The sequence below is a fragment of the Dromaius novaehollandiae genome, chromosome 21, assembly GCF_036370855.1.
Source record: "Dromaius novaehollandiae isolate bDroNov1 chromosome 21, bDroNov1.hap1, whole genome shotgun sequence".
In the NCBI taxonomy this organism is placed as follows: domain Eukaryota; kingdom Metazoa; phylum Chordata; class Aves; order Casuariiformes; family Dromaiidae; genus Dromaius; species Dromaius novaehollandiae.
The window spans coordinates 7,034,046-7,046,449 of NC_088118.1; the positions used below are offsets into that span (position 1 = coordinate 7,034,046).

Here is a 12,404-nt window from a genome sequence, read left to right on the forward strand (position 1 = left end):
TTTACTGGGATCAAAAATAGCTGCAGTCAGGCAAACTGAATGACCAGTTTTACGTGTGAATTTGAGAGGACTCTGCTAAATTGATTCTTTCACAGTTAGTTTTTAGCCATAAGTGGTATGAATTTTTCCTAAGGAGCAGCTGAACTGAAAACTAAAATTTCTCAGGAAGATGTTCATGTTGAGGTTTTGTCTTCAAGCAAAAAAACCCCATTGTTTACTGTAGCTGAATATCAGTATCAGAATAGCAGTCTTTAAACATCCAGTGCAGGCATTCTTAAAGCCTTGCTTTCTATGCCCGTGTATGTTAAAGATTCCTGGAAGAGAGGATTTTTTGTGTGTGTGAGCAATGATGATAAGTGTTGCCTGAAAGACACTCCATAATGAGTTGTAAGCGGTTCTCAGAAAAAATAACAGTCAGAGGAAGAGGTGTGTGTGTGAGGACTTGTTTTTGTTTTTAAATTTCAGTTTGCATTGTTTCCTAAATGTATTTTTAATAAACGCTAGAGTTAAAAGTTACCCGTTCTCAGTAATGTCTACCAACTGCTGACTATTTTCATAGACTTGTAATTGGTACAATTAATCTGTGCTTTCAAAAGAACTTTACAAGTTTTCAGTATAAATATACCCCCAATTTGGACACTGAAAATAGCAAGACTGTTTTGTGGGGGGGGTTTTGTTGTTGTTGTTTTTTGGTAACGTTTTAATTTTCGTCTGGACCAGCATATGCTTGGCAAAGCTCAGGGAGTGACAGCAAAGATTAAAGCAGCCCTGTGCTTTAGCTGTGGGTTTCCTATTTTCAAAAGAAGGTCATTAGCATGGTTTGGCAAGCCAACGCTCTAAAACCTCATGGTTTCCCCTTCCAGATTTCAAGTTTCATCTGGACCGTTTGCAAGTCAGACATACCAGTGAAATTAGTTTTTCAGAAGACTCTGAATTTGGGGCTGGAAAGCTTGGGCATGGGTAGAGCCATTCCTGTTGATTAATTCCTGTGTGCTAGAGGGAAGTTGTTGTGTAGCTTAGTTGCAGGACCTTAAGATACCAAATGAGTATTTTATCATGTTCCAAAACAATTGCAGTCTCTGCACATAAATAGCCAATCTGTGATACTGAGTAACATCTATGAAGGGAGGTAGACTTGAGCTCGCAAATGGTTCATGCCAAAACCAAACTGTACTGCAGACTTTCCACTCATTACCTTTTCTTTCTCTTGCAAATTTTTTCACATATTTTTCATTGCCACTTCAAATTCTTGGTGCTCTGTTAAAATAGACTCTTGAATTTCTTGCTTGCTTTTTGGTCGTGTGTTAGGTTAAAAACCCAGCCTCTGCAGTCTTTTTTTCTCAATGTGCTAGACTGATCAGATGCATGGCCACGCTGGGCAACCGCAGGTTTGTACGATGGTATCTCCGTTGTGGGCTTTTTTGTGAAGCTCCCAGCGAGCTTCTAAGATCTCCGAAGCAAATATTTGTGTGGGTTTTTTCCCCCTCCTTATGGAATGCTGAATTGGTTTGAATCAGTACTTTACGGGTCTGTTGTTTCTTGCCTGATGATGATAAATTCTTTTTCTCTTGGTCTCCTTTCTGCCACTTTTGTGCTCTAGGAAAAAGAAAGGTTAAGTCTTTCTTGAGATTATGTGGCAAAAAAAAAAAAAAAAAAAGAAAAGAAAAGAAAAAGCATGCATGTGATTTATGATGAGATTAGGTCTAGAATTAATTTTTGCTTCAAAAAAATTGCGTGCAGTATCCTTCTGAAGTGGTGATAGATTTTGTTAAACGCGCTTTCCTGTATATTATGGAATCTCTGTATCGTGATCACTGCAATGACTATATCTGTTAAGCCTTGCATAGCTCAGGTGCCTTAAGATGGAAGGGAATTGCTATGAAACCACATACTGAAGTCGCCTATGAAATAGCCTCTTTCAATACTCCTCCTCATGTAGTGCTATTGTCAGTGGAGCCTTTATGCTATAAACTGTCATAATCCGTGTTAACGGTCAACTCAGTAATGAAAGTTAGATCTAAAAAGATAAAGCCAAATGTTTTTCCTAAGCAGAGTGAAACAGTGTTAAATCACAGCCACTCTTCTTGCGTTGCGTATTGGATCTCCTTCCCAAATGTCCAGGAGGACAGAATTGTCCTGACCGATTTTCTGCCTTTGAGAGTAGACTTTAGCATTCCCCTGTGTTTGCTCTAAGACATTTCCAAAATTCGAATCCCTCCGAAACCAGTTTCTATAAAAATAGGCATGGGATCCTACTTTCAGCCCCATGGTGTGTTCCCCATGACGTTTTTCTTCAGATTTTGAGTGTATGTGAAGACATTAGCTTACAGTGAAGTATTCACTTACTGGCAGGATAGCAAGACATCTTGAGTCTCTGTGGTTCAGATGCCCAAGTAATTCATGTGGGAAAGCAATAATTAGTCTTGCTCTGCAAGCCAGAATGATGACACAGATTGGAGCAATGAGGGGCTGAGGATTAAGCTGGGCTGAGCCCATTGGTGGTGACCTTAGGCAAGTCGCTTGACTTCATACCTTCATTTAGCCCGGTAATAAATAGGTCTAGCTTGTGTATGCTGTAATCTGACTTAGATTCTCTGCATAAAAAAAGGGACTTTAAATAGCCCCGTTGCTGTGTTTTGCTGAAAAAGGGAAGCGGGCTGCTATCAGGGCAGTCATCTAATACTTTGCATGAAAATTGTTCTTTGCGTTCCTGTGACTAGCAGAAGGCAGCCTGACTGATAAAGCATATTCAGACCTATCTGCGCAGTATGTAAGGGTTCTTAATGGTATAGTAGCACTGCCTGCCTCTTCCTACAGTTCTTCTCTCACCCCTGTTTTATAGGGTAGCTCTTGTGGTGAGTCGCCCCAGTCGCAGCCACTACACACAAGCTTTATTTTGGAAAGCTTGAAGCCTATCAATTAATCTGTGTAAAGGACGCAGTTTTGAGTGCATTAATGTTTTATTCAGGGAATGCTCCAATTGAGTTGTTCTGAACTTTGGCTTTTTAGGTGTAGAAAAGAGGATGTTGCAGGCAACCATGTTATGCAACTGTCTTCAGGAAGCCAAGGCTGAATTGGAGGTCTCATGCATCTGATTGCTGCTGTCTGAGACTAGCTGTGTACCAGCACTGCTTACAGTATTGCTTTCCCTATCTGAATGTGGCAGTTCCTGAGTGCAAACGTCTCATCGCGGATTATCTGCCCAATGACTCATGTAGGCTCGGTTTATGGAGCACGATAAACTAGAGGAGGCGGGGGAAATCGTCTGCTATGCAATTAGCACAAATTCCAAGGGCAAAAAGGCTGCCCATGAGACACGATTACTTGGAAATCTCTCTTTTCCCTTGTAGAAAGGCAGAGGAAAGTGCAAAAGCAGTAAAGAATGGTTTGGGCTTCAGCATTGTTCTGCTCTTTGTGGCTCTACGATTACTGTCGGTCCGTATGAAGGCACCTACCTTAGTATCACCGACTTTCTGAGTGCTCAAGACCATGCGTTAGCCGTAAAGAGTGATTTTTAAACTGCGCCCAAGCTAGTAGTGCGGCTTCTGCACTTGTTTCCCATTTTCTGCCGGTACAGAATTCCCTACCACAAAAGTCAATAAAGGACAAGCAGATGAGAACTCCACCCCTTCCAGCAAGTTAAAGTAAGCCAAAACTGCCTTACTGAGATTTCTGCCATTTAAATGCGAAAGCAAACACAGGCCGGTATTATCAGCTCACACCAGATCTGCCTGCAGACAATAATTCTTCCTGTCTTGGACCCCTGCCCATGTGCATTATTGTAATTATCAGCAATTTAAAAAAAAAATAAAGCAATAAAGCTAGGATGAGCTGCTGGTCTGTAGATTTACTGCCTGCTGTGTCAGACATTCAATAGCCTTCCTGGGTTCAAGCCACCTATCCGATGAATACAAGCAGGAAGAGAAGCTAGGAAAAACAAAGCGTGAAACACCATTTGAAGCACAAATTGAAAGCTCTGCTCGTGTTTACAAGTTATCCCAAACCAGGGGAATTTTAAGCATTCTGTTCAGAAATCCTTGCCTCCTTTCCCCACTTTCCAACTGACGCGTTGACCTGCTGTACGCTAGCTTGCTGTAAATCTTTAATTCACGGGGGAGATTCGCTGCAGCGAGCACGTTCTGAAATGTGCAGCATGTGGGAACCCTGCAAGGCTCAGCTCTGCACGTTCAACCCAGGTGTCCTCCTCCTTCCAGAAGCTTCGGCTGAAGTCTTCAGATCAGACTGCAGTGGTAGAGTTTGTGACTGTAGCATGCGTTGAGCTGTTATTTTAATTTCGTCAAGGACCGGTCTCTTCTTGTGGAGGAGAAATCCCGAGGTATTGTAGCCCTGTTGACAGCAGAAAGGCAGGATGCGCGACTGTGCGGAGCAGCGGACGAGTCCTTGTGCAAATGCATGTATCAATCTTTTTAGCCAAGGAAAGGATGGGAAGTTAGAACATGCACGTTTAAAAGTCGCAGACTTGAGGAGTTGTGGTCGCAGGAAGGCTGCTAAGGTAGAGAGAGTCATTTATGGGTCAAAACTGTCAGAATTCCTTAGGGCACTTAAAGGAGGTCAGCTGATATCCTTTTATATGTGGGTGTTAGGCTGGCATAGGACAATCTGCGGTGGTGACACCTTGGGGTTGCACTTCAGACAGAACATGAAACGTGTTTTTTTTGGTTTTTCTTTTTTTTTGCTTTTTTGTTTTGTTTTTTTTAAAGTGAGGGTGGCAATTGTAATTTCTCTGAATAGGGTCCGTGCTGAGCAGCATACTCTAAAGCCATTCAGTTTGTGACTGTGGTTGCGCTTTCTGATTTAATGAGCAGTATCACTTTTGAGGAGCTTCCCTTAAGTAGAAACAAGCAGCACAAGTGATCTTTTGAAGTACTAACACTTTTCTTCTGTCAGTCTAACAGCAAATAGCTGCGGAAGGCTTATTACTGTCCTGGGAAGCAAAGCTGAGCTGACCTGTGGACTATCCTACGAAATGCTGGGCAGTTTCTTGTGAGCTGGTAACTACCCTAGGCACCTATTAATCTGTGTTTTCTGGCCGTCAAGTTAATGCAACTTATATTCTTCAGCTTTCTTCAGCACTTTATAAATTTTAGGGGCTAGAGTTTCAGTTTTAAAGCAACTTAATCTTCCCTGATCTTACCCAGCAGGGCTGCTCATGTGTTCCTACAGATAAAGCCTAAATGTGAAGTGAGCTTGAAACAACTCAAGGGAGTAGTCTTTTGTACATTTTGTGTATTCACGTTATGTTTAGAAGAGCTGGATGATACTGAGTCGCAAAAGGCAGGGCTGTCCAGTCTATGGATCATGGGTTGGATGTGGTGAATCTGAGATTTCATGCTAAGGTCCCTTCCGCTCTGGGTTTGCCAGAATAAAGCCTTGTATTCTGGCTAATCTGATCAGATGAGCAGGGTTACCGTAACATTTAACCTCGCTGAAAATTCAGAATGTAATTAATTTTGAGGTTCTGCAGATGAATGTAGTTAAATTTGACATTTTGCAGATATCGTACTGCTCTCAACTTTCAAGAACTAATTTTTCTACAAAATATAATGAACAACCTTTTCTTCACAAAAGAGAAACTCCAGTCACCTTTCTACCCGGGAGTCCCCAGCAGCATGACAGAAAGCTTTCCCAAATCACATTCCGTAGTGCATTAAATAAGGCAGCCAGCTCAGTAAGCTGTGTTGCAGTGAGGTTTAGCAGATACCAAATCCTGGAAACGTAAGGCAAGAAAGAAGGGTGTTTTTACAAGTGCATTTCATGATGGGGTGGAGCAGGCGTTGCTGGGTATTTCCATACCCTGTGTTCTCTGGGGCTGGAATTCGCGGGGAAGTGTGAGCTGAAAGGAGTGCATTTGCTACAAGAGTCTTGAGATGCTCTAGGAAAGGTGTAAAACATTTTTGCAGGTTAACATGGGCTAAAATGAGTGTTTGATTCTCCCAGGCTGTTGTTTCTCACACCCTTTCCTAGCCTCGTGGATTGAAATTGTTTCCTGGAGCTTGTGAAGGCCTTGCTGGGAACAGTGATACTACCAAGACAACTTACATCTCTAAAACTCACTCCTGTCTCATGATAGAATGCCTGACTTTGGGCCATACCAGTTTTTTAGTTGCCAGCTGTGTCTTGGAGGCACACTGTGAGCCTCCAATTTAATTTAATTAATAATACCATTTGAAGATTAATGAGAACTCTCTTAAAAAAACAGGACGATCAGAGGGAAAGGCTTGAAAGTCTTGCTTTGAAGCAGAAAATCAAAAAGATACACATGGTAGTCACTTTGCACACAATTTTTCTGAAAAGTCTTGACTAATGCAAACATGCCGGACCAGGTAACTATAGGATTCAGCCTTTACCTGGCTCTGGCAAAAGGAAGCCGGCAAGTTCTCAGGAAGAAGCAGCAGGATAGTTTCTTTCCCACCCCATGCAGGCCCCTTTTTTGTCTGGAACAAACAGTCCAGCTGTTTGTTCAGCCGCGTTGTGAACCAGATTGGAAGACCAATTTGGGTTAAAAAGTTCCCTTTCTTTCCTGAGTTATTTTTAAACTGAGCCTCCCGATCTGGTTCACCAGGTTGCCCCACAAACCCTTGTGCTGGAAGAAAGGAGAAGGCCTGCTTTTTCTGTCAGCAGCACTGGTTCAAAATCTTCAGGAGAGCTTAACTGCTCGAGTCTAGGTCATTCTCATCATTTGAGTTTTAGACGTCTCTGTGGAGCGCAGGTTTCTTTATAGTATAGCTGATACAGCTTATAGAAAAAGCCCTCGACAGAGTTACTGAGATTCCACAGTTCTGAATTTTCCATTGATTTTGGATGTAGAATGAACTTCCGATATCAAAGTACTTTTTTACTCATTTTTGAACTAGAACTGCAAGGTATTGCATGCATTTCAGGGGTAGATGTCAAGTATTCATTATTTTATATACATTTATAGGAATTCCTGCCCACTGTCTTTCACAGCACTGGAACAGGTGAACACTAGAGGGGAGAAACTATTAAAAATAGCAAGAAGTCCTCCCTAAAGAAGGTTCTCGTGCAGTGCTGTGCCCGTGATCCCGCTAGCCCTGCATCCCTCCTCTGCGATGATCCTCAGGGGAACAAAAGGTGCGACCCTTGCTATAATATACAACGCAGGCCTCTGGGTCGGTAAAACTAACCCATCAAACCTGCTGTCACCCGCTGAAGAGGTTAGTAGTAAATCAAAGACTGGACACTTAGGCAGAGACACTTCCATCAGGGACGAGGAAGATTTAGAGGTCTGAATTCCCGCGTTTCAGGGCTGTAAATCAGGCACTGCCTGACAGGGTGAGGAATTTAACTGACATTAACTGACTGGAGATTTATGTGTTTATGGAATTAAATACTTTTTTGCTCTTGGAAAGCAAACTGGATTACAGAATTATACCAGAAGGCAGAGTGGAATTTATCATGAAACATCTTGTAAATTCAGCACCAGTGAGGAAGGGAACGGATTATATAACACTTTTTTCCCCAAATAACATTTGTCTTGTTCTCATGTTACGGATTATATTAATAGGGTAATAGTTATTAAAATAGCATTCACCAAAGATGTACGCAGCTAAACGAGCTCTGTGTATGATTCCCCTCCCAAGCTGTCCGTCTGCTTTTCTGTGGGGTTTGCTAGTCGCTCCCTAGCGCTAACAGAGGTAGTTGCCTCCATTTATGGCTGGGAAATTCCCCAGGAAAATGTGCCCTCAGTTTGTTCTCCCCTCTGCAATGGGCGAGTTCTCTGAGATGCTGAAGAGCTCAACTAAGGACGTAGTTTTATCCTGAACTCCCCTTCTGTTTGCGTGTTCCCCGGCCCTCCTTTTGCAAAATGATGCTTGAATGTCGACTAACTAACCTCCAGCTGCAGTGATCTACTTCTTCTTTGGTACACTGAAGGCCATTGAAGAGGCAGTAGAAAATGTCTGCGCCCCAAAAATCCTTGTAGGTGACTTTCTTCCATTTTTAGTATCAATGTCAAAGGTGAGGCCTCCACTCTTATTTTATAAGTTCTTCTTTGTGCTGTGTTCTCTCATTACAGTTAGAATGAGATAAAAATGCTAAATTAAACAACTAATGTGTGTAGTGGATTGTCAGCGGTGAAAAATTGAAGCCCATTACTCAAAAATCCTATCTTGCAGGCCTTGGGGTCAAAGGTTTGACTTCTCTATATCAAAGTTCATTAACTTACTCAACCATGCAGTTCAAGAAAAGATTTCTTCCATGCGATTACAAGTGATGAAATCAGGCAAGTAATTAGCCTCGTTTGTTCAGCTGTGAATGGGGGGTTTGCATGCTCCCGTAGCTAGGGCAACGGTCCTCTGCTGATATGCAAAGTATTTGAGTAATCCATGGAGGAGGAGCGATACCTTTGCCACTGTGCCGAGGTGTCAAGCCGGAGAGACAGCAAAAATAAACACGAGCTAACATCAGTGTGTAAATACCGGGCGGTCATGATTTCAGCAGGTTGGTATGTGTTTGAACAGGAGTTTTGCTCATGCGAGAGCTATTATGAATGGATTACTTACGGATGTTTCTGCCTCCTGGGATGGCCCGTCTGCACCTCCCCTAATTGTGCAGTCACCTTGCTGTGGTGCATGCTCCTTAGGTTGGCTTTGAAGAAAACAAATGTCAAGTATAGGCCATGCTAATGATGTCCAAACCATTCCTAACACACACGTTTTATTCTCTTTTGATGCACTGTATGCTTCTTATTAGGGTTAATGTTGCATACACACTTTATCTTGCGTGTCTTTTTCTTCTTTGCTCTTCAGAGTTCAGCTTGAATCTTGGACATAGCTGTAGTGTTGTCATAAAACCAAGTTTTGTTCTGGAGTGTTTCCTTCAATATGTCAAATCTTGTGCTCTGTGAATGGTGGCTGTTGGTACCAAAGTGGTATTTGCTTGCAGAGAACAAAAAGCCCCTCTTATAAAGTGTCTCTGTGTGTGTGTGTGTTTGTGTGTGTGTGTTGGTAGAGTTATGAAGGATCATTCTACCTTTGCCTTTTTCTTCTGGACAGCTGGTGCATTGAGCAAAGCAGTGTAAGAGCCTAGACTTTGCAGTGGTGCGTCAGTCAGCTCTCCTTTGAAGCACGTTTATTAAACGGGTCACTTTCTGAAGGAACAGAGTTATTGGGCCCTGTCATCCGCTAAAAGCACTGAGGCTGGATAAAGTCCTCCTCCACTTGAAATGCATAACTGTCTTCTCTCCATTAGGGCCGCGAATACAAGAAATGCACCTAAATAAGTGCTTGAAAGTGTACACTGCTTATGCTGCTACCTGAGTGGCGTGATGTTTGTGGTGTCTCTTGGCTTGTCATTCTCCCAGCAGAAGTGTCTGCTGCTTCTGTCATGGTTCCTGGGTCCTCCAGAAGGACAAAGGACATGGGAACGGCAAGTGAGGGTTGTGCCCGTTAGCTTCTGCCTCCCCATGTCCTCGCTCCAAGGCGGCAGAGTAATGGAGTGCTGGGAAAGCCTTGGAGCGTGGCCCTTTTGAAGCCTTTCAAGAAGCAAGCTAGTAAGTTGGTCTTTTCTTCTGGAAGAGACTAAACTGTAGTCCAAATTCTGGGTTGTTTGTTCTGTGTACTGTAACTCCTAGGCCTTTGACTTCTGGGATGGCAAATAAAATTTGCTGTTTATAGCCAAACTGTGGCTTGATACCAGTGTTCCAGGCAGTCTTCTTCAATGTCAACGTGTAAATGAAAGGCTACCCTCATTAGGAGGCTTTTAGATTCAGCTCTTGTTAAAGCATAGAAAAGCGAGAAATAGTCTGAACTTGGAAGCATTTTGTGACTCAAATATGGATGCTGATTTCTGTTATATATAGCTTGATGTTTCATTACTTTGTGATCTGTGCTAGAATTTGTTCTCATGAACTTCTGCTGGGTGAAAGGGTTAGTAAATAGAAACCGCTTGTATGTTAACATTTCTCTTTAAGGCAACCTGCTATTTATAATGTAGTTCTTAAAACTCAAGGGGTGATTTTTCTGAAGTTAAGACTATGTTAAGAAGCTAAGAATATCTATGTTTTTATATCTGAAGTTGGTCTTACTCCCCAGGCACTCGCCATGTGCTCAGCGCTGCACAGTCCCTGATTCTGAGTGTTGAACTGCCTTATCACCAGGCAGTGATTTCATGTGTAAAAAAGGAAGGCAGGAAAGGGGCCAACTGTAATGGAGTTAATTTTTTCCTAATATCCAGCAGCTAGGAGCTGCGTGCAGGATTGTCCAGTTGAATTCTTCTCTTAAACGCTCCTTTGTTTGCTTTAAGCATACGCGCGTTGATAGAAGTTGATGGGGATCTGCAGGCAATAGAGAACGAACAGTAGATGCAGTAGTGTGGGCATTTTTGAGTGCTTGAAAGGTTAAATATGAAGGCAGGTTTGGTGGCCTAAGGTCTGTCTGCCAGCAAAAAAGAGACTTTGGGGCAGTGGTGTCCCGAAACTGCTGTCTCTTGCTGTTTCTGATCTGCCTTATCCGAAGCAGTTGAGCTGAGTTTCAGTCCCCTAAACTTTTTGAAATGCGTTAGATTTGGGAGTGGATTTAGAGTTCATCTGTTTCTTGCCTCATACCTCTTTTTTTTAAAAAACAAAGGCTAGTTAAACAGGGAGAGGATGTTCAACTCCCAGTATACCTTTAATGTTTTCAATAAAACCCCAACTCTGCAATTAATTTAATCCCCTTCTTTCGGTCAGCCAGCAAGATTTCAGAAAAGGAGTCTGACCTTGTTTTCATTGATCAGTCTGGAGTTTGACCAGCATGTCAGTCTGTTGTAGGGGTTTTGCCATATGCGCTCAGGCTGCTGGTGCAGGGTGGCAAGCGCAGGGAATTTGCATCTGAAACCTGACAGTACCAATATCCATCTGAATGCACTGAATGAGAGAAAACGGCAGGTTTTGCTGAGCTGGTTTCAACAGCCACATTTTTTTGGTTCAGCAAAAGTCATCTTTACTTGTGTGTTTGAGCAAGAAACTTAGGTGTTTCTATCCCAGATATTTGAAGACTTTGGGGGAAACAGATGGCTTAAAGCTCTGAGCTGGCCCCGTGCAGGGGGAAGTGGTTATTTTATTATTGGTAGCAATCCCCAGGTTGTGTGTAACCTCATAGAGGAGTTTCGCAGGCCACTGTGTTTTCTGCCAGAAGTTGCTAGTACAAGTTATTTTATCTTCAAATACTGGGGATGGAGGTGAACTCTTTGAGTTTTTCAGGCCTCTGTTCTAGCCTTTTTGGGCACATCCTGTAAGTCTGAAGTACTCGTGTTTTTTGTTTTTGTAAGCTGTTGCGAAAAGTAATAAGAGACTAGACAGAGTTTGGAAAAACAAACACATTGGTTGAGAAAACTTGACGTGGGCCCACCAGCTTTAAGGAATAACCCTGAATACAGTTACAAAATACATTTGCAAGACTCCACCGATATTCTGGGTTTACTGGGAGCTCTCTAAGAAGCGCTCAGAGCCTTTCTGGTTCTTTGAGTTGTCCTGCTTTGTATGAGATAAAGCAGTCAACGTGTTTTGCTTTGTTTGTCTTCACAGGCACTTGCAGCCAATGCCGGGACGGGGTTTGCAGTGGCAGAGCCTCAAATTGCCATGTTCTGTGGGAAGCTAAATATGCACGTGAATATCCAGACTGGGAAATGGGAACCTGACACTTCTGGGACCAAGAGCTGCTTTGGAAGAAAGGAAGAGATTCTGCAGTACTGCCAGGAGGTGAGGTGACTCCTCTGGGATCTTTGTTCTCCACGCGATCCTAACTCTTCACTGCTGCTAAGGAGTTGGATGCTAATTTAGCCAGTCAGTAGAAAACTAACCCTGCAGGAGAGTAACTAGTTTTCGACTAGCTCAGTTCCCCGAACTGTCTTGCTGTATTATTGCTTGAGAGGAGCAGGGGGAACGCTGCAGTGGGGGTTACAAGGTACCTCTCACCTGAGATCAGCTTAGGCTGCCGCACGAGGTGCTTGCAAGTCAGAGAAGTGCGTGTGCCTGCATCCACGTGGTTCCTTTGAGGGTTCTGCCTTTGGGCTTGTTAGACCAGCCTCTGCGCTGTGTTTGTGCAGAGTGCAACCTGACAGCATCTCACATGTATTCTAGTTGGAATGTCGTTGGGTTGTTACTGGGGACATGTTCGGATCAGCCAGAATGTTAGAAAAATATTTTCATCTAAATGTTGGCAGTATTTTTAGGCTCTTCGTGCCTTATTGTAAACCCTTAATCTCCTTTCATTGTGCTCCAGATCCTGTAGCATATTGGCCTTGAAAAGCGTCTTTAATTACTCCTTTGAGGTGACAAGCATGTAAAATACCATAAGGAATGTTTTTCTTAGTGGGAAAGTGATAGAGCAGACCATGTTCATACTGGAAAACTTTTAGAACTGTTTTATAAGGCTGATGTAACT

The 12,404-nt window shown here is 42.8% G+C and overlaps 1 protein-coding gene across 5 annotated transcripts in view; it reads left to right on the forward strand.

Annotated features, from left to right (window-relative positions):
• APLP2 (amyloid beta precursor like protein 2) overlaps window positions 1–12,404 on the forward strand; it is a 50,123-nt gene that overhangs the window by 14,152 nt on the left and 23,567 nt on the right. For all 5 annotated transcript variants that reach the window (XM_064524324.1, XM_064524325.1, XM_064524327.1 and 2 more), the window contains exon 2: window positions 11,546–11,719. In XM_064524324.1, the coding sequence (XP_064380394.1) occupies window positions 11,546–11,719 (174 nt within the window). The remainder of the gene's footprint in view (window positions 1–11,545; window positions 11,720–12,404) is intronic.